General features: G+C 46.3%; 1 protein-coding gene across 1 annotated transcript in view; it reads left to right on the top strand.

Annotated features, from left to right (window-relative positions):
• Nucleotides 1–23683, top strand: part of Atxn7 (ataxin 7) — a gene marked incomplete at its 5' end in the record, with an annotated part of 83379 nt that overhangs the window by 26681 nt on the left and 33015 nt on the right. The window contains 1 exon segment of the mRNA XM_013506935.1: nt 12950–13054. Within this exon segment, the coding sequence (XP_013362389.1) occupies nt 12950–13054 (105 nt within the window).

Raw genomic sequence — 23683 nt, 5'->3', positions numbered from 1 at the left:
TGTACTTTGAGACCATAATGTTAAGTGAAATAAATCAGACACACAAGCTGTTTTCTCTTATATGAGATGCCTAAAATGTTAAAAGCAAAATAAAGGATAATAGGAAATAGGGAGAGAGATCTTTTGCAAATGGAAGGGAACCAGGAGATGGAAGGAGAAGAGGGGGTGAAGAAGGAATTGGGGTGTATTATGTCCAGGTACCAACTTTACATGACAAGGTTACTATGTACTACAAACACATAGTGGTAAAACATAAAAATTGGAAAACAAATTGGGCTGGGGTGCAGCTCAGTGGAAGGCCCTGGATGCACTTCCCAAAACCAGCAGGAAAGAAATCCTCCGGCTGCATCCCTGTGGCTGGCACGCCGGCGCCTTGATCTCTTGTGTTGGCGTGTGAGGGGCGCTGCAGTGGGCTGGGAACGAGGCCTCCCTGGCTGTCCTGACTCCTTGTCCTCCCACTCGAGGCCTGTCGTGAGAGAGCTGGGTGGACGGTAGCTGTGCTTTTCACTCTTTGAGGAGCTTGCATTTCTGTTTCTCGTAATGACGTGGTGATTTTCAGTCCCACAGTAGCGGAGAGCAGTTCCCCTTTCTCCTTCTCCGCGCCCTGGTGTTTCCTTCGCTGTGTGGAAAGCTGCTTAGTTTGCTGTCAGCCCGTTTGTCTGTTTGAACCTTTGATTCCTGTGGTTTTGAGGTCCTTGCCCAAAGCAGTATTCACTATACAGTGGCACCTTGGTTCATGAATTCAGTGTTCTCCATGATTCTGGTCGCAAACCGAGTTGGACAAGAACCAAATCAAGTTTCCTCACAGACCCACGTCGAACCTAACTACTGAACTTGATTCAGTTCTCATCCAGTTTGGTTTGTGACCAGAATTGTGGAAAGAATTCAGTTCATGAACTGAGGTACCACTGTACTAATATCTTGAAGTATTTCTCATAGTTTTTAAAATTTTTTTATTTTTCTGGTCGTTTCATAGTTTCAGGTCTTACGTAAATAAGCTTGTTTTTATTTCAGACTAGGTTATTTGAGGTTAAAGTGTTAATTGTAACCTGCAGAACAACCACCAAGAAAACAATTTAATAAAAAATGAAAAAACAAGGAAACTAAAATGGTGTTCTAGAAAAGTAACAATTTAACACAAGGGAAGGTGGTAATAGGAAAAAGGAACAGAAAAAGACATAATGCACACAAAAAACAAATAGCAGACTCCAGACAGAAATCCTACCTTATGAATAATTACATTAAATGTAAATGGACTAACCACTAATTAGAAGGCAGATATTGGCACAATAGTTTGTTTTGTAAATCATAGTCCAGTATATGCTATCTATAAGACACATGTTTGAGATTGAAAGGCAGAAATATATTGAAAGCTAAAGGAAGCAAAATCTGTACCATGCAACCAGTAATCAAAAGAGAGGTAAAAAAGCTATATTAATAACAAAATAGACTTTATAATAGAAGATGTAATTAGGGATCAGTGAGAACATCTTATAATCCTGAATGGACTAATCCATTCAGAAGGAAAAGGAGACTTTCCTTTTTTCTTACGCTTTTCTTTGAGACAGGGCCTTGCTGTGTTGTCCGGGGTGACTGTCTGCCCACCTTAGCTGTGCAGTGCCGGAACTGCAGGGTGCACCACCACCCATGGCAAGAAGTAATAGTTTTAAAGGGGCACGCACCTTACAGCAGAGCCCCAATATACTGGAGGCCAAACCTGCACTGAAGGAGAATTGGGAAATTAAACAGTCATAGTTACAGACTTGAACACCGTTTTGAAGAGCTGGTACAGCAGCTGGGCGGAAGACTGAAAGAGTGTGGAGGACTTGAGTAACAAACCACCTGGACATAACCAACGACAAGCAAAAATATTCTCCATGCACACCAGCTATAATAAAGCCCCCACAAATGTAAAAGGAGCGAAATCATAAGTTCAGAGTATATTCCGAAATTACAGTGTAATAACATTAGAAAAGAAAAACAGAGGAAAAGTTGGGAAGTTCCCAAGTATGTGGAAACAGTACCCTCGTAAATAAGTTAGTGGTGGCTCAGAGGAGAAATTGGAAGATGTTCTGAGCTTAATAAAAATGAAACACACCATACCAAAATCAGAATACTGCTAAAGTGGTAGCTGCTTAAGGGAAAATGTATAGCTGTAAACATTTGTATTGAAAAGTAAGAAAGCTGTCAGATCAATAACATGACATTTCATTTTAAGAAATAGAAAAGTAAACTAAACCCAGGACAAGCAGAAAAAAGAAAATAATGTAGGATGGGTTGGAAATAAATGACCAAAGAATAGAAAAAGTAAAGGAAAAAAAATCAAACCAAAAATTTTACTTGGACAACATCAATAAAAGGCTCAAACCTGTGGATTTGACATATGACACATATTAAGAAAATGAGCATTGGTCCGGCATGCTGACACATGCCTATAATCCCAGCACTTGGGAGGCTGAGACAGGAGGATCACCACGAGTTCAAGGCCAGCCTGCACTACATAGCAAGACCCTGTCTCAAAAAAAAAAATCAGCAAGCCAAAAATCAGAAGTGGTCACATCACTCCTGACCTTGCAGAAATAAAAAAGATTTATCTTGGAATTCTATGAACACCCTTTTGCTAACGTAGCAGATAACTTAGGTAAGATGAATCCAGAACTGTAACAAGTAATATGAATTAGTGACTTTAAAACCTCTCATCAGGAAAACCCCAGGCCCAAATGGCTTTACCTGTAAATTCTTAAAATTGTACCATGAACTTTTCTGAAAAGTAGAAAAGGAAAGAACACTTCTCAACTGATTCCAAAAGTCCAGTTGTCGTGATGTCAAAACTAGGCAAAGACATTGCAAAAACTGAGAACCAAGGGACCAGTATCTCTTCTGTGTTCATCTGCTTTCCCGTCGCTGAGGCACAACGTCTGACACCAGCACGTGAAGGAGGAGAGGTTTAATTTGCCCGTGGTTTCCAGGGTTCAGTCCAGGCCAGTTGGTTTCTAGACGGAGACGTGGCGGCCAGGAAGCAGTGCGGGGGACAGGAGCAGAGAGGAAGGGACGGGGGCCCGCCCGTACCCCTCCACCCGCACCCAGGCGGTACCCTAACAAACCAGCCTGGCATGCTTTTCACTAACCTAGACACTCCTTAATCCAGCAAAGGTGCTGTGTCAGGACTGACGGTCACACTTGCATACAGACACGCAGATCTTCAGCAGAGTGCTAGCGAGCCAAATCCAGCATCATGAAAAGGGTCGTATGCCAGACTAGCTGGATTCACCCCAGAACGCAGAGCTGGTTGACCACTGGAACACCGTACATACTCTGAATACCTTTGGTAGATGGATAGTTGGAAAAAGTGTAGATTATTGTGGTAATGAATAATTTCTCCGAGTGGGTAATATTAGTTTTAGGCCAAGTTGTATGATGCTGTTTTTAATGCTTCTCAGTCATGCCTGTAAATTGCCAGAGTCCTGTTAAAACGCAAGTTCTAATTTGGCAAGTCTGGATTGGGCCTAAAGGGGGCTGTGGGTCTGGCCGGTTCCAGGTGATATTGGAGCTGCAGGACCGTGAGCCATACTTGAATCAGCAAGGCTTATTCTGAAGATGAATGTAGAACTGAGTGTGCCTCGTTTTTATTGTGACTGTTAAGAAAAAAGAAGCTAAAGAGTGTTTCCTTCCAACTCAGGAACCTGAGCCAAGCTCAGGGCACTCGCAGTGCATTTCACTAGTTTGTCCCTGAGCTTTCTGGGGGCGTGTCGGTAGGAGGAGTATTTAGAGATTGTACTAATACGAGCTCCTTACATCTTGGGACACCCTTTATGGTACTTGTGAAAGATATAGATCTCTTGTTCACTACAGTCATCATAGATGGGGCTACTGAATTATGCTTAGGTGTATCAGAAAGTGGACACCTTTACATGCTTTGTCAGGTGAAGGCTCGCCAGTTAATCTCTCCTTTCCTGTGTTCATTGCTGGTGTATAAAAGGACATTTAACCCGCAGGGGAGATGAAGAGGTCTCTTGCTCAGACTGACCCCAAACTCCATGGCTCAAGTGATCCTCAGCCTCCTAAGCAGCTGCAAACACAGGCTTATACCAGTGTACCTGGCTAAGACAGTTTTGTGTTTCTCTTGTATCCTGTGATCTTGCTATTCTCAAGTGTCAGGAGAATTTTTTATAGATTCCTTAGGGACTTTCTGACATAGATCATGATGTCACCTGCAAAAAGAGACAAGTTCATTTCTTCCTTCAGCTTGTATTCTTTTTATTTCTTCGTTTTGTCTCGGTGTGACTGTCTGTTTGAGACACTGCCTCACTATGAAGGTTGGCCTTGAACCCATGGCAGTCTTCCTGCCTCAACCTTCCAAATGCTGGGATGACAGGCATATGCCACCACCCCTGGCTGTTACTTTTTTAAACTTTATTTCTCCAGCTAGAACTTCAGCTATTATGTATGCTCAATAACTGTATTAAGAGTGGATATTCTTGTCTTGTTGCTGGTGTTAGTAGAAAAAGCATTTATCTGCCATAAAGTATGCTAGCTATAAGGTTTTTTGTTTTGTTTTGTTTTTGTTTTTTCCCGGTACTGGGAATCAAAGTCAGGACCTTGCACTTCCTAGGCAGGTGTGGTGCCGCTGAGCTTTATCCTCAGCCCAAATATTCTTGTAAATATGAAATTGAGGAAGTTCTGTGCCTAGTTATCGCCTCCCTCCCTCCCTCCGCGGTCTCTTCTCCGTCCTTCTTTTCCCTTTCCTTCTTGTTCTTCCTGCCTCCCTCCTTCCCTCCCTTTTGTCAGGAGTGGTTACTGAATTTCATCACGTTTCTGCATCTGTTGATACGGCCGTATGATTTCTTTTTTTTCGCCTGTTAATATCATGTCTTACATTGTTTAGTTTTCAGATATTGATTAGCCTTGCTTGCATCCTTGGACTAAACACAGTCTTCCGAGATTTGTTAATTTTATTGATCTTTTCAGAGAACAAGCTTTTTTGTCTCATTAATTTTCCTTTGAGGTTTTTTTATTTATTTATTTATTTTTTTATTTCTGCACCGAAATTTTTTTCCGTCTTCTTGCTATGGGCATAATTTGTCCTTAAATTATAAAATTAGGTTACTGCTTTGAAACTTTTCCTCTTTAATATAAGCATGTAATGCTACAAATTTCCCTCTCAGCACTGCTTTTGCTACATCCTACAATGTTTTTTAGCACATGTACTGAAGAAGCAAGCCCAGAAATTTTTTATGTGTTATGTATCTATTTTCATTGGGTTTCAGTGCCTTTCGTGTCTCTTGAGACTTTATGTCTGACTGACGGTTATTTGAAGCACATTATGTAGTTTGCAGGTGTTGTAGATTTGTTTCTGTTACCTTTCTGCTATGATTTCCAGTTTGATTTATTATGCTTAGGGGATGTATCTTAATACAGTTTTAGTTATTTTAAATTTAATAGGCTTTGTAGAGAATGTTAATCATTTTTTATTTTATGGAAAAAATCAATCACAACTTCAAAACAAAGTAGGAGAATGACAGTAGTTAATACGTTATGTGTTATTATCTTCACATATGGGTATAAAAAATTCCCAAACGATATTAGCACAAACCTTTCTTTTCAGTGAATTAAGAAGCTTGTATATAACTGTCTTGTATTTTTTCCCCTTTCACTTCATCCCTTTCCCCCACCCTAGTTCCTCTTTCCTTTTGAACAATTGGAAGGTTAATCAGTTAAAAACATAAGGACAGATCAGTAGCAAATGCCGCTCCATTCTTAAGGTTATTCCTGGTTGTAAGGGCAGTGGGGTTTGCTTCATCTGTATCATACGGTAGAAGATACCTGGTAGATGGGCTGGGGATTTAGCTCAGCGGCAAAGCGCCTGCCTGGCAAGCGCAAGGTCGTGAGTTCGGTTCCCGGTACCGGAGAAAAACCGAAAACAAACAAACAAACAAAAAAGAAGATACCTGGTAGACTAGCGTTGGCTGCCTTTTGAGTAAAAGGAGGACTGGTATTTTTAACTGAGTTACAAGAGTATATATAACCACAGTAATAATAATGATAGCAATAAATGCCATTCTTCAGTGAGCCCTGGTGCTCACTCTGCTTAGTGTTCACGCAGACACGGAGCTAAGCAGTCTGTGTGGATTGTCTCATCCAGTGCAGCAGTCAGCTGCGGTCCCGCTGTCCTCATGGTCTCCCAGATGCAGGCGTTGTGTGCCTAGAGGCGAGAGCCAGGTGAACGCGTTCTTAGAGCGCACACCCTGCCGCAGGCTGCACACGCGCTCGGGTGAGTGGCAGTGGGCCCGTGGGGTTCTGTGAGGCTGTGAGCAGGCACTTCCAGACGAGGGCCCTTGGTGCCGAAGGCTGAGCTTCCCCCTGAGAGGTGAGACTTCGCCGAGTGTTCTGAGGAGTAGCATAAGAGACTGCAGGCCGCCTGATGCGTGCACTGCCTGTTGGTCACTGTCAGAGCTCTGCACGCGGAGTGCCTTTGCCCAGGTCACACTTCTCGTGCGTGGTGGGGTTGGAGTTCAGACCCAGGCAGTGTGATTCCAGAGGCTGTTGTCGAAGTCCTTCCGTGGAGAGCCTACCGCACCCGGGTGCGTGTGGTGAAGGAGAGCCGGTGAGCAGAGGGAGAGGAGCGTCTGTAAGGACAGAGCCTGCCCTAACTGGGGGCCGAGGAAGGTGTGTCCAGGCAGCCAGGCAGAGCCTTCTGTACAGAGCAAGCAGAATTAGCACAGGCCTGGAGGTGGAGCCCCTGTGCTTGGAGCCCCCGCTTGTCTCCCTGGCGGCCCCCCTGTGTGGCCTGCAGAGCGGCATGTGGCCAGTGCCTTGAGAGCGCAGCCCACTTTACACAGTGGCCGGTGCTGCTTGGTGCATATAATGTCCCGGGAGGCTGGTCAGTGAGGAGGCCTGGACAGCACTCGAGCGCGCGAGCCGTGTGGCTCTGTGCCTGTGGCTAGCGCGTGTTGTGTGCTGTGCGCTCAGCACTGAGCGCTCCTCCTTACTTTACACACAGAGACAGGTTCAAAGAGGATGAGTAGCCTAACTTTGCTCACACAGCCTGTGAGAGGACGAGCAGGGCTTTGAATCCAGACAGTCTAAGTACAGAACTAACCTGCACTGCTGTACTGGATATGCTGCCAGAGGATTTCTGCCTGGCGTGATGGCGCATGCCTGTAATTCTAGCACTTGGAAGGCTGAGACAGGAGGATCGCCTCGAGTTCAAGGGTAGGGTGGGCTGCATAGTGAGGTTGAGGCCAGCCTGGACTGCATAGTAAGATCCTGTTTCAAGAAACCAAAATAAATAGATAAATGAATAATAATGTCCCAGTGGGCAGTTTTGAAAGTCAGACCCTGAAACATGGAAATTATACCTGAAAGTGCATGGTGTGGGCCACATGGCTAAGGACACTTGCACTGGAGCGTCTGTCTCGCTGCATGGTGCCCTCAGTTCCAGCGGATGACCACATGTCACTAAATGGCATGACCTTCCGAAGTGGTGTGAGACATAGCCTGCTATTTCAGTTGTTACCCATAAAGTAATAGCGTTCAGCCGCTGCTGCTCCCTGTCGGCCGGGCCGGGCCCCCTGCACACTGTCACCGGGCAGCACACAGGGCAGGTGTGCGGTGCCGCCTCCCGGAGGAAGGAGAGGCTCGCGCAGCTGGTATGAGATGAAATGGTGTTGGTGGGCAGCTCGGGCAGTGCCCTGAAACCCAGACCGGGCCTGGGCCTGACCGCGTCCCCTGGGACCAGACCTGGGAAAGGAGCAAGCCTCAAGGAGGTCTGCAGGAGGGAGGTCCTGGCGGGGCCAGGCTGCTGAGGCCCTTAGGCCCGCTCAGGCATCTCGGGTGGGTTTTATCCTCAGAGGACGTAGAAGCTACAGAAGAGTTCCAGGTGCCAGTCACTTACAAAGATAGTAAGAACTACTTCTCAGGGCGTGGAGCTGTGCAAGGCAAGGTATTCTCTCCCAAATAAGTCTGGGAAGGTTTTCATTTATTTTCACTCGTAAGTCAGTACATGAATGGGGAGGGAGACAGTGGGATCAAAAATGAGCAAGATACATTAAACGTATGAGCCAGTTTCCCAGAATGACCCTTACCGCTCCGTGTCACTAACGTGTGTTCATAGAAGAAGAAAAAGAAGTTGAGATACACAGCACACACACTCATGCAGCAGATGTTTCAAGTCTCGGGGCCTGTGTGCGTCAGCTTCCTGACCAGTGCAGTGCGGTGCGTGACTTCCGTCTCACAGAAGTCTCAGAGAGCCCCGTCTGAGACTGCACTTCTACCTGTGGAGTACCCAGAGGAGGACGCACTGTGATCGTCAGTGCTGGACACAGGAGACCGGAGCGCACTCTGCCTACAGTCCCAGTGGTACACAGCAGCTAGCTCAGCAGGCGTCGTGAGCGGCCTGTTGAAGAGGGGACGCTGAGCTGAGACCTGCTGTGCCAGGAGGCGCCAGGCATCTCATGAAAAGCAAGGGCGGAGCCTGGCTGGGGAAGAGATTCCTGGGTCCGGGGAGGAAGGAGGTCTGTGTGCCTGAAGCAGAGTGAACCCCGAAGAGAGGAGCAGGCAGCGAGGGAGCGGAGTGCGTCGTGAGGTCGGCCTCGGGGCTGAGGTTCCATTCGCAAACGCCTCTGCAGACACCCCAGTGACAGGACCTGGTAGCAGCTTCCCCATAATCACCCTGGGCATCTTGTGGAGGGAACTGCAGACCACTTTGGAGACCTCTTCCAGAGTCGGTGGAGGAGTGCTGCTGTCAGGCCCTGTGGGCAGTCTCAGGGCGACGGGGAGAAGCAGGCAGGGCTGTGGAGTGGGACTGATTGAAGCTGGTGCTGGCCGGACGCGATGAGGGTCCGACCGAGGGTGAACAGTGCTGTGGACTCCGGGAACGGAGAGCAGGGCGGGCCCAGTGCTGTTGTGGACGCGGTTGGGTATGGAACGCTGGCACATGTAGCGTCCGGCAGGCAGTTGGAGCTTGCGGGTAGTCTGGGTGAAGATAGAAGAGTAGGGGGAGTCATTGTCGTGTAGAAGCTTGGGATGCGCGGGAGAAGGAAGGCGCTCAAGATCCTGCCAAGGTTAACTGGTTTGCTAGAGCACTCAAGTTCTCCTCTTAGTGAGCGTAGTCTTCAAAATGGAGAGAACAGCATCATAGTTCACTGGATACATTGACCACTGTTGGAGGTCTGGTCTCCAGCAGCGGGCTTGCTCTCGTCGTGGGACTGTGGAGCTTCTACATGTGTGTGCTCATGTGTCCATGTGCCTAAACCCAGCTCTTCGCAGCGTGCTGCCCCAGGCTTCCCAGAGCATGTGTGGCCCCTCACTCACTAGGAGATGGGGCTGGCCCAATCCTGAGAAGGAGTTAGGGCTTGTACAACAGTAAAAGTCCATTCACCCAAATTAGTTCCAAATCCGTAAAACTTAAGTGTAATTTTCAAGTTTTCTGTTATTTCCAAATACATAATTAAGTTAAATACTTAAGTTGCATTTTGTAAACTTTTATGTTCAGTAATGACTTCGTTTTTGTTAAGTTGGCATTTTTTCTTACATAAATCCAACTTTTCTCTGCATTTGGGTAAGAGTCATATGTTAATTTCTAGGTGGGCCAATTTTGAATTTATGCTTTAAAATATTCAGAACCATATGTACAGCCTCTCTCACCAGCTACTTCTTTCTGCTGCTGCCATATTCCACACTGTTCTGTTGCTGAGGTCCCTGGAATGTCCCAGTACAGAAAAAGGACATAGAACTTCTTCTTCTTTGCAGAAGACATTTTATGTAAATTATTTTGTATCCTCTAGGTTGCTCCCAGATATGGATATCTGAAAGTAAAGAATGTAGAAAGCTAAAATTAAAGTTGCTTTAGATTTGTATACCAGTTTTTATACCAATTTCATAGGGTAACATGAACTAGATTTAAGTCTCCCGTATTTGCTCCCATTCTCAGTGTGTGTGGTAACAGGTACATATGTGCTGTTCAGGAAGATGCATGGTGCTCATGAGAGATTAGGAACCGAATTTATAGGTCACAGGAGCCCGAGTCCTGATTGCACTTCTTTCTTGTTGGGTGCTATTAGATCATTTCTTCAGAAGTAAAATGAGAATCACATTGTGGGGTTATTGTTAGAAATACACAGGGTATGGGTGTGGTGGGGGCAGGGAAGACTGACATGAGGGCACGGCATGTGCATGTTGGGAACGTCACAGCGCACCCAGTAATTTGTAGAATTCATCTTAATGGTAAGAATCGGCTCCGAAAGATAAAAGGAACAGGATAAACCGTATAAAAGTGCTTAGTACAAGCTTTGGCAGCTGGTTTTCTCATGTCGGCTGGTTGTCATTGTGGTTCCCATCATTACCATGTTATCAGCTGCAACTGAGCTTGAGTCACTGAGGAAACCGAAATGTTCACAGTATGGACTCCTCGCCCCTGCAGAACACCTCGTACCCGCTTAGCTTTCCTCTGAGTCTCATGAAAGTGTGAGAGGACCCAGGAAAGAGAAGAGTTTTCTGTGTAAGCATCACTGTAGCAAATCCAGAGTCCTGGTACTTCAAAGGACCTGTACCCTTAATTTTTAAAAATTGCCTTATTTTAAAGGAGCAGTGAGCTAGTCCCCAGAACTATCTGGTATCTGACAGAGTGGTGTATTTTAAACAGTCTTGCTTGTCATTGACTACTATAAGAAACTACACAAACTGGCATATCATAGAGGACTAAAACTAAATGAAGAACATGTATTTAAAGTGGTTTTAACTACTGTTTAATTAATAAAACTAATTTGAGTTGATTTTATTAATAAAACTGCTTACTAGGTATTTATAGACATCACATACTTTACAACTGTAAATTATAGATGTAACACCACTTTTATATCTTGGATTTTCCTTTTGAACAGTTCTTTTAGACATTTAGCACAGAGATATAATGGAACTTAGGATAATTTACTCTGAGTTTTTATTTTTGAAAATGAAATGTCATGTCAAAAAACAGTCAATGTGGAAAATGGCTTATTTGATACCATTGCATGGCCTGTAACCTTTCCCCTTCTCCCACACATCCTGTATTTAACTCAGTATGGGCCTGCTTTCAAGGAACATAGCACATTGGCTCTTACTGTTCATTAAATAATTACACTTACAGAAATAAGCAGTCTGCTAGAGGTTTCTTACGTTATCTAATCGCTTCATGCAGTCGGAGGTGTTCAGTGCTGACGTCCTGGTCTACTGGAGTCAGTCTGGATGGACTGTCCAGAGGTCATTCCTCTTCTTCACAAAGCACCAAATCCAGGCCATCATCGTGCATCAGAGTAGAATCCCAGCCGTTGACCTTAGACAGAGCGCCCCATCTGGTTGTGAGTCAGCTTCTTCCCAGTGGAGTGCTGACAGGGTGGTACCTGTGTGGGGGCCGAGGTAGGAACACAGACCGGCCTCGGCGCTGCAGCTGCGTCCCAGGTCGTGCCGGATCCTGATGTCTTCGAGAGTTGTAGTTAGCTGTCCCTACATTCGATGTAACAGAAATTGTTTAAGAAATCTGAGCTGTACCCATGTGTAGATATTAGATCAGTAATGTGAGAGTTTGGAGATTATCACCACCTGGCATCTTCTTAAGGCTTTTCTTCTTTTAACCATCAAGATCACCGAGATGGAGAAAGTGAAATGAAATCTTTGTGAAAAAAAGCAGATGCTAATCAGTTGTTCAGGTCTTTTTTCCTCCTTTACACATGGCATTTGGTCTACTGAGACATTCATGAAATTGAAATATGCTACCTGTCTGTTTATTACAGATATTCTAAATAGTGCATGTAGTGTAAAATATCTGCTTAAAATCACTAATTTTGACATATATAAAGTTTAAGCTTTTAGCCCAGGTCAGAGCTAAAGGTGGCGCTATTAGATTTTGGTTTTTTGCGACATGGTCTCAAAATGCAGCTCTCACAGGCCTGGAACTCACTGTATCGCCCAAACTCTATAGTTCTCCTGCCTCAGCCTCAAACTCTATAGTTCTCCTGCCTCAGCCTCCTGAGTGCTGGGATTACAGACATGCGCTACCGTCCTCAACTGTTCTCTCGATTTTACAGTGTGTGCTCATGTGTCCATGTGCCTAAACCCAGCTCTTCGCAGCGTGCTGCGATGGTTTATTTTGAGGCAGGGTCTCACTAAATTGCCAAGTGCCCACCCTGGGCTCAAACCTGGGATCCTCGGCCTCAGCCTCCCAGAGTGCTGGAATTGTAGGCCTGCACCACCATGCCCAGTTCTAGATTGTTGGTAACACTTGCTCAGAATATGATTGGGACTCTAGTTACTTTCAGTTTCCATGTGTGCGAATAGTTTAGTTTCACTTTCACGTTTTAAGTTGACTCTTTCTGCTGCCCCACTGTGGCAGCCCAACTGCAGTTAATGTGTGAAATGCCGAGTTTGTCCTGAAGTCTCCGTGGTGGCATCCGTACGTAAGCAGAAGGACCGGGGGTTTCCGTGACCTAGGAAAAAGTCCAAAAATCATGTTCTTTGTGTTACCTGCTGGTAAAACCAGCGATTTTACTGTGCAGGGACATCTGTGCCCCTTTTCTCAACTGGGACCCAGGGACCAGGTGACAGGCCTCGAACAACTAGAAACATTAGTTGGTACAGCTTTGTGAATTATTACTTTGTCATAAGCTTTGACAGAGTTCCTCTGAAGTTCTGTCATGCAGATGCACTCATGCTTCGTATTTTAATAGATTTGTCTGTGATACCCCGTCATAATTCTTGGTGCATTTCATTTTAACCCTTTGTAAAGTCTCTCTGTTGGCCTCCTTTGATTTCCGTCCTAATCATGGTGTGCCACATCAGACGCTTTTGAACTGGAATGATATTTATCCTTGTGTGCTTTATAAAAAGGTGGCTTCTTCAGAAAAGTTGCTCCTCCAAACGGTCTCATCTCAGTCATGACCAGGTGAGTGAGTGATGCTCTGTTTCTTTGTTGCAGACATGCCAATATTTGGTCTCTGTCCAGCCCATGATGATTTCTACTTGGTGGTGTGTAACGACTGTAATCAGGTTGTCAAACCGCAGGCATTTCAGTCACATTATGGTAAGTGCTTAACCATTTAAAAATCATTATTAGAAGGTAAAAAGTAAAGCAGGATTAAACTGAAGGTCAGGGATTGCCCAGGGAGGACATAATATCTCTCCCTCACAAGAATTAGGCTTTCTAATTCATAGATTGGACTAATCTGTCAGATGTTGAATATTTTCTGATTTTTATTGAAAGGCGATCCACGTTTTCTGGTTTTTAACTGAAAATATAAACTATCTCTTGAAATACACTATCAGTATACTTAGATTTGTTTCCTTCCTAAGCCCCTGGTTGTGAGTTCAGTGGGTTTTAAAAATGAATGTATTTGCACAATATAGAGGCGTAAGGAATGGCCTTTTTCCTGCCTCAGGGAATGTGATTTTGAAAGTTTCCGGTTGTTTCCTTGTTGCTCTCACAAATGCAGGCCTGGAGCACGGTAAGAGCAGACTCTTCTGCGGGTGCAGTGTATGAAGAGAGCACCCTAGGAGGCAGCCCTGGGACTGAGCCGTGAAGGGGAGGGAGCAGCCCAGGCAGGGTCTGGCATAAGAGCTTGCCGTGCAGGGGCACGAGCCAGCACCCAGGCCCAGGAAGGCGGCGTTCCTGGAGGCGTAGTAGAGGGAGGTAGAAGCTACAAGAGCCCGGCCAGAGGAGGCAGGAAGGAACCCCATTCCCAGGCCAGTGTGAGAAGCAGCAGGGGACACTGGAGGGTGTGATACAAGGGAGCAGCGTGGCTCCATCTGGTTGGTTTGCTAGGAATGGAACGTGGGAGAAGCAGGAGCGGTCCAGAGGTAGGGGACGACCTTGGACTGAGGCTTGCTTGGGACAGTGGAGCTGGGGACGCCGAGTAGCTTGCAGATAACGGCTCGCTTTTGGGACTGCTGTTGTCTTAAGGGTCACACCGTCACAGCCGCCCAACCTTCACCCCATGGACTGAGGAATCAGTCTTAGATTTAATCATGGAAAGGTTCTGCGAGCTCCTGCTTCTGGCTGTGTCCCTCGCAAACAAGCACCAGAGTGAGTACAGGAGTGGATCCGTTGCCTTGTCTCTGCTTAAGACTGTCAGAGGCTAGCACTGGGGACTTGGAAGGGTTTGGTAGTCAAGGGTTTTGCAGCTGGACTAGATGGTATTTACGTTTACATCGATAAGAACGATAGGTTGGGTGGTGGTGGTTGCTTTACCGTGAGCAAGTTATCCAATCTTTTTTTTTTTTTTTTTGGTTTTTCTCCGGTACCGGGAACCGAACTCACGACCTTGCGCTTGCCAGGCAGGCGCTTTTTGCCGCTCAGCTAAATCCCCAGCCCCAAGTTATCCAATCTTGGTTTCCTTTTTCTGTGGTGCAAGGACGATGGTGACCTCATAGGTTCTAGTGGGGGTTAACTGAAGTAACATCAGTAAAGCCCTTAGTACAAAGCCCAGCACATAATAGACACGAGAAGTAAGGGGACAGAAGACAGATGAAGGTACAGCTGTAGACGGGAAGGTGTGTGAAGTCGTAAAATAGGCGTAGGGCCTTCAGAATGGGGAGGAATGCGGATGACTTCCAGTGCAGAACTCGGAGGAGTCTTCTTCGAGAAACCAGTCTTCATGTTGGCATTTCTACGTTAAAATGGGTTATGGCTACTGTTCTTCAAACTTTAAACATGGACTGAATGCCCGTTGTACAAAACGCAGGGAATATTTTTCTGATGCTCCATAATCCCCTAAAATGGGAAACATTTTAATGGAAGTAGATAGAGCTGCTACATATGGCTGCACAGTTTGTGTGCTGAAAAACCATATTTGGTGGCTCCAGGGTGGTGACAGGGTGACATGAATACACTGAGAGGCAGGAGATTCCAGGCTGGCTGAAACGGCTGCACAGAGCCATCCTTGGGTGAGCCGCGTGCAGAGGCAGCCGGGCAGCTCTCCAGGCCTTGTTGCCTATCAGAGTCCCCTGCCCCTCGTGTGTCAGAGGAGACCTGCTGCTGGTGTTTCAGAACCGGAGTGATGCAAGTGAGTGGTACTGCAGAGAGCTGATAGGTAGAGCACACTGGAAGGGAAGTGTGAGAGGAGACACTTAAGGGTATTACCGCTTTCTGGACTTTCTGAGCAGCGAGACTCTCTTTGTTGAAAGACCCTCTTTCAGGAGGACTTCACTGCGTGAATGTTGACTGCGTTTTTGTGGAGGTTTGGAATATCCTGTTTCCCTCTAGAACTGTTGAAGTGGGGAAGGCGTCTTAAAATCGTGTTTCTATCAGTCCCTCGAGCAATGTGATTGGCAGAGCCCCTGGGTAAGGGGCTGAGGCCCGCCAGTAGTAAGGGGAAGTACTGCAGCTGAAAGAGAAAAGCAGTACTGGCAGGAAGAGAGGGCCAGGTGCGAGAGGGCTTCTGCTGGGGAGAGGGCGGAGGACCTACTTCAGGCTGCAGAGAGTGCGGGGCGGTGCCTGCGTGACCCTGGAGTGACTCTGCTCACCCCACGGGAAGGAGAGGTGGGAGGTCCCAAGAACCACCCTCCGTGCTGCCACTGTCTCTTCTGCTTTTGAGGACTTGTTGCAATGAGAGTATTTTATGGAAACCGTCCTGTTTTGATGGAAATTCTGAAGGGCAATTCTTGCATTCTCTTTTCCTATAGGTAATAATAGCACAAAACATCCTTCAAATTCAGAATCTTCCTGAGTGGCTGTTGTAGTCTGTTTATTAAGGTACATAAGCTCCTTGACTTTCTGTTCACGTAAGCCCACTGTAATTTGGAAATTCCAGAAGTCAAAACTGCATTTCATCCGTCCAGCCTAGCAGACGTCCCAGTGTGAGCACTGTTGCTGGGGGCTGTTGTTGGCCTCATCCGCAAGGGCTGCGCCTGGCTCTGCCCGCTGCCCTGCCCAGCACCTCGGGAGAGGGTCGTGTGGCGTATCACTGGCCAGGAAAGGGGCAACACTCGGAGCTCACAGTGCTGTGCTGTCGGGATTGAATCCATACTGCTTTTATCACAAAGAAAAAAAAGTGGTTAAGTTGCGCTCTATTGTAAGTCAGGAACTGTTTGTATTAAGAACTCCTACCTAACCCTAACCTTAACCCTAACTCCTACCTGTCAAGGAAGGAATTGTATTTTCATATTTTTGGTGAAAATTTGTACACAGTCTTCTGTGAATTCAGATGCTTCTGGCTTCCATCTGTGACTTATAGAGGGGTGAGCAGTTACTACGTAGTCCAGCAGGCAGCTTGTGTAAACCATTGCTTCCGGAATGGGAAAGGGTACTGCAGGGGCGGCACAGCTCGTAAATTACAGTTGGCGGCAAGGTTGTCATGACCTGGTGAGCAGCTTATTGTCCGCAGAACCAGGGGCCTGTGCTGCTTTATGCTAGCAAGCCACCTTTGGGGAAGGAATGATTAACCAAATTTCCATTTCCTCAGGGATGGTGAGTGACTAGTGCTGTTTCGGCATTTCCAGGTTTCGTAGTCTGATTGCATTCGTAGTATAGCTTGCTTGCTTTCTGGCATCTACATACCGTGCACTGTGTTTCCTTGATGTTGCCTTCATGTTTTGAGATACTCCAGCATGCGTTATATTTCTCTTTAGTTACTCAGTGTTTTAAGAGCAAGATGTTTCTTATTGATAACTGCAGATTTAGAAGTATAATTGGAATCAGTGGATCCAAAAATACGCTGTGCATCTGAATCAAGGGAGCTGTCTGTGTGGGCAGCTTCCCAAGACCCACTCCAGATGTGCCCAGCTCACACCTCTGGGGATGGAGACCCCTGAGTGCATTCTGACTCACAAGCTGGCCTGAGTTCATTGCTTTCGCGGTGAACAGTTCATTTCTGTCCATTCTGGTGGAGGGACTGGCAGGATGACTGACACAAGTCGTGACTCAGGTATGACGCATCTTGCAGTGGTAGCAGGAAAGGAGGTCCCTGTTTTTTAAAAACTAGTTTTTAAAGCCTTGTGTAATATGTCAGCAATATCACGTTAATTGCTTTGTGTCTGTCTGTCTATTCTGGTTTTTTGAAGCAGGGTCTCACTGTGTAGTCCAGGCTGGCCTAGAATTGACTGTGTAGCCCAGGCTTGTTTCAAACTCATGGCCATCGTCCTGCCTCAGCCTCCAAAGTGCTGGGATTATAGGAGTGCACCCACTTTAATTGCTTCAGAAACTTCAAGTATAAAGGAGGGTTGAGGCGGTGTGGTGAGCCAGAAGCACTGTTCTTGTGAAATAAGTTAGTGTTGATCCTGTGCTACCGGATGGTGGAAACTGTGTGGCTCGGCGTCTGAGCAGGTGAGGGCAGTGCAGGCTTGGAGCGTCGGGGCGCCCTTGGACTTGCGTGAGAACCTCGCCGCGGCCCTGCCGGCTGCGCACAGGCTGTGCGCAGTGCTCCGCTGCTTTGCTGGCCCTTCACTGTCTGTTACGCAGGCGTGGGAGGTACTGCTTAGAGGAAGTAGATGAGTGATGTTAATTCAGCTTGGACAGATGACACCTTAGAATCTCGATAATTAATTAAAACCCTGCTCACATGTCAGCTGTTGAAGTGTTTTGTCTTAGATTAGCCGGCCTGCACAACTTGTTAATCTTTTGGGTCAGTTTCCAGGCAAGGGTACAGCAGTGACATGTGGCTCACCCATCCTTTCCCAAAGTTAGTCAAGTTCTAGCTTTAAAGTTTTTTGACAGTTCCACATTTTTTTTAATCAAACCAATTTTACTGAAGTTCATTTACAAAGAAAGGCTTATCAGCTTTCCACGTGTGGCGGTTCATACCTATAATCCCAGTACTCTAGGAAGCTGAGGCAGGAGAATCACTGTGAATTTGAGGCCAATGTGGGCTGCATAGTGAGTTCAAGGCTGAACTATATAGTGAGACTCTGCCTCAAAAAAAAAAAAGAAAAACAGAAGAGGAAAAAAAAAAAAAGAAAAGCCTATCACCATGATAAAGAGTTCATTTACCATGGTGTCCCTTACTATAAAAGATGTAAGTGTAAGGATACATTTGTGGTGGGAAGAAGCCCATGTCCTGCTGTGTCCATGCTCTGGCCAGCGCTGGGCCTGGGCCTGAGGCTCGCTTGCATTGTTAGGAGACTGGTGGCTGTGCATAAGTAGGTACAGCAAGTCTTTTCACATATAGTGTGGGTTTTCATGAGAATTGAAAGAGGTTTGGAAAGGGCCGGGGGTAAGCTTCCCGTGTACTTTAGTGTAATTAATGTTGGGGAGTGACGTGTTTTCAGACACATCAGCTTTAGCTAGGGTATGTAGTTTCCTTTTGATGTTCACAGGAAGGTCAACCTTAGTCCTAAGAGATACCAGACTTAGGAAGCAGAATTCCAGAATCTCAGGTTGATCTGCAGAAGGCTCACAGAAGGCAAGTTCCCTTTGTTGTTTCGTAGTTGCTGTATATTGACCCTCTGCTAGTCGTCCTTACGTGGCATGTGAGTGTGTTGGCAAGACCTCAACGTGAGACGTCTGCCCCTCTCAGGTCTCTCTTCTAGAGGGGTTACAAACCTGTAGCTCTCACAGAAGCTCTGCTATGATCTTACACTTTCTCTCCTTGCAGAATTCTGAATCCTGTAAAACCAGCAGCCACACACATGGCTTGGACTTGGTGTTCCTTGATGTGCATTGAAGTGGTTTGGACTCTTTTAGATGCCAGCATAAATTACATTTGCTAAAATGTGATTTTCAGCCGGGCATGGTGGCACACACCTGTAATCCCAGCACTTGGGAGGCTGAGGCAGGAGGATCGTTGCAAGTTTGAGACCAGTCTGAGCTACAAAGTGAGCTCAAGGCCAGCCTGAACTGCATAGCGAGACCCTGTTTCAAAAAGCCAAAAAAAAAAAGTGATTTTCATCAGAAGATGCGTAAATTACCCATGAAAAATAACTCACACTTTTTTAAGCTAATTAATTTCAAAGAATGTTACTGAAAAAATAAATTTTACTTTATGAGATCCGATGGCCTGTCCACATTATTAACATGTCACCTAGTTACGACCAGCAGTGGCCATCATGAAATTACGCTATCTTGTATCACAAAGCAGAGATTTTGCTATTTAGTAAGGACTGCACAACCCCTCTCCTTTTGCCGTGTGATTGACTTATTTTGCCGTGTGATTGACAAGGTTATTTTCTGAATGAGTAATTTTATTTCACTTTAGGTTTGAGACTTTCTAAAAAAATTTTTTTTTTCTTTCAACTGTGCAAAGTTTGGGGACTAAATTTTTATAATCTGTGTCCTTTTCTACTTTGAAACATTCTATAATAGTTTTTTAGGATTGGCATTCCCTTGAAAAGCCCACAAGCTAATGATAACTTTTAATGGTGCTTGATGATTGACAAAGCACTTTTACATGTATTATCTCAGTCCCTGTTCTTCGTGACCCACTGAATGGATTTTATTCCTAGCTTACAAATGAAAGCCCTAAATAAGTTCTGCTCACACTGATGAAAGGTACCAGGCCATGTTTTCTGGCTCCTAATCCCTATTTCTCTTCCTATAATAAGCATAGAGTTAAAAGAAAATCTGGAGAAGAGAAAATCAATTCCGCATGTCACAAAACCATCATTAGTGACAGATGTTCGAGCTCAGGTAGAATTTTTAAGTTTACTTGGAGTAGCTGGATCAGTATTATGCACCTGTGACATCAGAGAGAACATTTTAAGACATGACGGTACGTAGACACTTGATTCAGCATAGTCAAATTTCTCTTTGCTCAGTCGTGCTCTTTTGAACCCCGAAGCACAGTAACTGTCCTAAGCCAGAGCTCGTTCTCCTCTGCATGAGCTAAAGCACGCTGAGCAGCCCCTCTAGCGGCGTGGCCAGCATTCTTCTGTGGGCAGTGCGGACTGAAGCTTGCTGTGAGCAGAAGCGCCTCTTGCTTCAGAGGCCCACGCGTGCCAGGCTTTTCTTCAGCAGGCGGAGGAGCCACACAGAGCTCCCAGACACGGGCACCTGAAAGCGGGGCTGATGCTGAGGCAGGCTTAGTTTATCTACTCTCGAAGGATATTCCAAATGGATGGTGTGGCATAAAGTTTGTCACTTAGTAATACAGTGTGAAATATAGTGAATTCATTTTTTCTTTGCGATAAGTTGAATCATGTTTATTAAATTTTTTAAATTATCTGGTAGTACCCAACAAAGAACTGTTCTTTCCCCAGTTAATACAATTTTTTTGTTTTTGTTTTTTTGTTTTTCTTCCGGTACCAGGAATCGAACTCACGACCTTGCGCTTGCCAGGCAGGCGCTTTTGCTGCTGAGCTAACTCCCCAGCCCCAGCTAATACAATTTTATCTATGGTCCTTAGTTATATAATAAATGAGGAACTATAAACTGGTTTACTCATATCATTTGTAGGGGCAGATTTTCAGTTTCTAGTTATAAAACGCATTGATTTTTCCTTTCATTGATATTTGTGCCTTTATTAATGTGTGTGCCTTTGCAGTTGCTCTAAAAGAAATTAAACAAGCTGTGTCTGGTGATACATGCCTGTAATTCTAGCATTCTGGGAAGCTGAGGCAGGAGGATTGCAAGTTTGAGCCCAGCCCAGGCAATTTAGTGTACTGCCCCCCCCAAAAAGAATAGAAATAAAGAGGTTAAATAAATTAGCAATGATGTGATTCATGCATTTAGGAAATACCTGTTGGGTACCTCTTATATGCCAGGCGTTTCTCTCCGTGCAGCCAGCAGAGGTCTGTGTCTCTGATTTCATATAGCTAATATTCTGGGCAAGGGAGGAGAGTTGAAGAAGAAATAGACTGGAATGAAATTATTTCAGAAGTGCCACATGCTAGCAGTGCTGTGAGGAGGAACGGCTGGAGCGAGCCACTATGGATAAGGGTGGTCAGAGAAGACGTGTGCAAGGAGTTGGTGGTGTGTGAAGTCACTGACGAGAGAGCCTGGGGCGGGGGCTTCACAGAGCAGGAGCCGCAAGCGCACAGACCCCGAGGGGAGCGGGCTTGGCAGAAATGCCCGCAGCGAGAGAACAGTGTACAGGGCAGGCTTCTGGGTGAGGGTGGAGAGGGGGCCCAGGCCAGGCCATACAGTGAGCCTGCCAGCCATACAGGGAGTCAGGCCTGGGCACGGCGGGCCTCGTGCAGTCACTGGGGAGCTCTGTGCCGGCAGCTGTCCCCATCTGATGCATGGGTGCTCTGTGGGGCTCCGCGGGCAAGCGTGGGAAGGGGACTAGGTAGCTGCTGTGTGCACCAGGTAAGGGGAGAGCTGGATGGAGCGCGGAAGCCTAGGTGTGATGTGGCTTCCAGGCCCAAGAGGTGTGGACAGACCTGAGTCTGCACCGGAAGTACGGAACCAGCAGGGCTTGGTGGCCGGGCAGGAGCCACGTGGGAAAGGAAGGCGGGAGGAATGGCGCTCGGGGTTTGGCCCAAGCAGCTGGGTGAATTTACTTTAGCTTATAGATCAAGGAGTTGTTCTGTCGGTTTGTTTATGGACACTTATTTGTAATGAGGTATGTTGCCCTGAATGAAAAACCTTGATGTGTTGCATTCAGTCTTTAGACATTTTCTAAAGATTGTAGGGACAGAAAAATAATTATTGAGTAATGCCAAGTTTGAGGGTCGTTCCTTCTTTTTATTTGTTTTGCAGCAAAGCGGTAATCTAGTCGTAAAAGCCATGAAGCAAAAGAGAATGTGTGTACTTTCCCGGGGCTTTGCGTGACCTGGTCGGTTAACAGGGATTTGTTGAGGGCCAGGGCTGTGGCTCTGTGGCAGGCACTTGCCTGCCCTGCACAGGGCCCTGGGTTCCACTCCCACTCCACCAGAAAACTTCTGTGATGGTTAAAAAAGTAAGTTCTGCTTGGTACTGTCACTGAAATGGTGACGTGCCGTGCGCTGTCTCAGCGAGCCGGCAGCGGAAGTGCGTCTGCCGCGCGTGCGCCCCGGCGTGGTGCCCGCTCTGGGCGGCAGCGTCTCCTGCAGAGTTTCCTCACGCGTGGAAATGAATTCGTTGTGAATTTCCTTTCTTCATAATCCATCTTACAGGTTCCATATTAAAGCATGCCCTGTGTGTTAATGCTGTATTGTTTTTATTTTATTTTGGTTTTTAAGACTGCATATTATTCTGCTTTATGAATGTGTTTTAATTTAACCAATTTCCTGTCAGTGGGCATTTAGATTTTCAGTGTTGCACTTCTGTTCCTACCCGCAACCCCGGTACTAGGGATGGAACCTAGGGCCTTTGTACTGAGTTACATCTCTGGCCCCCTCCTGCCTTTTAAAAAATTTTGCAATAAGGTCTTACTAAGTTGCCCAGGCTGAGATTGAACTAACGCTTGCCTCACCTTCCAAGAGTGCTGGGACCCCAGGCCTGTGCCACCACTCCCAGCTTCGTGCTCTGTTTTTGTATGCAGTGCTTTTACAGCCCGTCCTTCTTTAGGAGTGTCTGTCACTTACTTCAGCATGTTGATTTTCTGTGTAAGGAGTTCCACAATCGATTAATACTTTTTACACTGACACATGTATGTGTAGTTGATACACACCAGTGCCACTTTGATCTTGTATGCTAGAGAAATTGCAAGATGTGGAATGGCTGTGCTTCAGATTTTAAAGGGACTGTTCAGGATAAAAATCCATATTTTAGTTGTATAGACTGAAAAGTGCTTCTTTGTAACAATGATCTCTCTGGACTAATTTGTGCATGGACTGGGACGCACACACCTCCGCTGGACTCTGTTAGGCTGTGGCCTCATGCATGACCAGAAGGGGGCGTGCTGGCTGCTTCTTTATGCCGTAGCACCTACGCCTGGCTGGAATAGCTACTCTGCACATGCAGAATCCAGGCCAGGAAACAGGCAGGAGGACAAGGGCTGGGCTTAACTGTTCCTTTTTGTCCCTCCTTGTGTGTTTGTAGAAGTCTTAGTCAAAAGAAATAAGCAGTTCTCAAACCTCAAAATAATTTTATAATTTTTTACCTTGTATTTGGAAGTTAAAAATCAGAGAAAGTAATTATATCAATGTAAAATAAGCCAAAATACAGACAGACAGGCCCTCATTCCACAGGACTCCCTTTAAGTCAGAAATACACTTTGGAGTTCGATGTATTTCACTGCTCTTACTCTCAATATTTTAAACAGACTGTTAGGACTCCAGATGTGGACGGCTGTGGTGACGAGGGGAGAGGCTGTGTGGCCGTGCCCAGTGTGCTTTCTCCCGTGCCGTCCGCGCATGCCCAGCGTGCCCCTGCTCCCGGGCTCAGCCGGGCGAGCGGGAGGAGTGAGGAGTCAGAGAGCAGTGCTCGGGCGACACCAGCGTCACATGCTGCTGAGATTTCTCCTCACCTCCCTCCACAGGGGACTTTTATAATAAGAAAGTATTACACTTGTTTCTGCATGGGTGTTTTGATCGGCACTAGTGTCTTCAATATGCAGTGTGTACGTACACAAATGCACCTGTTGCAGACGTGCACACAGTGTGTAACTCAGCACATCCTGCATGAGCGCGTGCTGCGCGTGCCTGTCTGCGTTTCTCGTGCTCCCGGCTTGCTAGAGGCACAGCAACCGTGAGCTTCATGAGTAGGGGCTTTTGGTGATAGTTCTGCGGAAAACAGATCCTGTCACGCGCACTTGCGGTGCGTGTCTCGTCAGCGGTTCTGCGTGGGAACCCTTCACCACCCTGGCCGGCGCGAGTCCCCTCTCTCACGGCAGCATTCTGTGCTAAGTTGTGGCTCGGGGCG

The sequence above is a fragment of the Chinchilla lanigera genome, unplaced genomic scaffold (genome assembly GCF_000276665.1).
Source record: "Chinchilla lanigera isolate Chin_1 unplaced genomic scaffold, ChiLan1.0 scaffold00116, whole genome shotgun sequence".
Lineage (NCBI taxonomy): Eukaryota > Metazoa > Chordata > Mammalia > Rodentia > Chinchillidae > Chinchilla > Chinchilla lanigera.
This window is presented reverse-complemented; position numbering and strand designations above follow the sequence as displayed.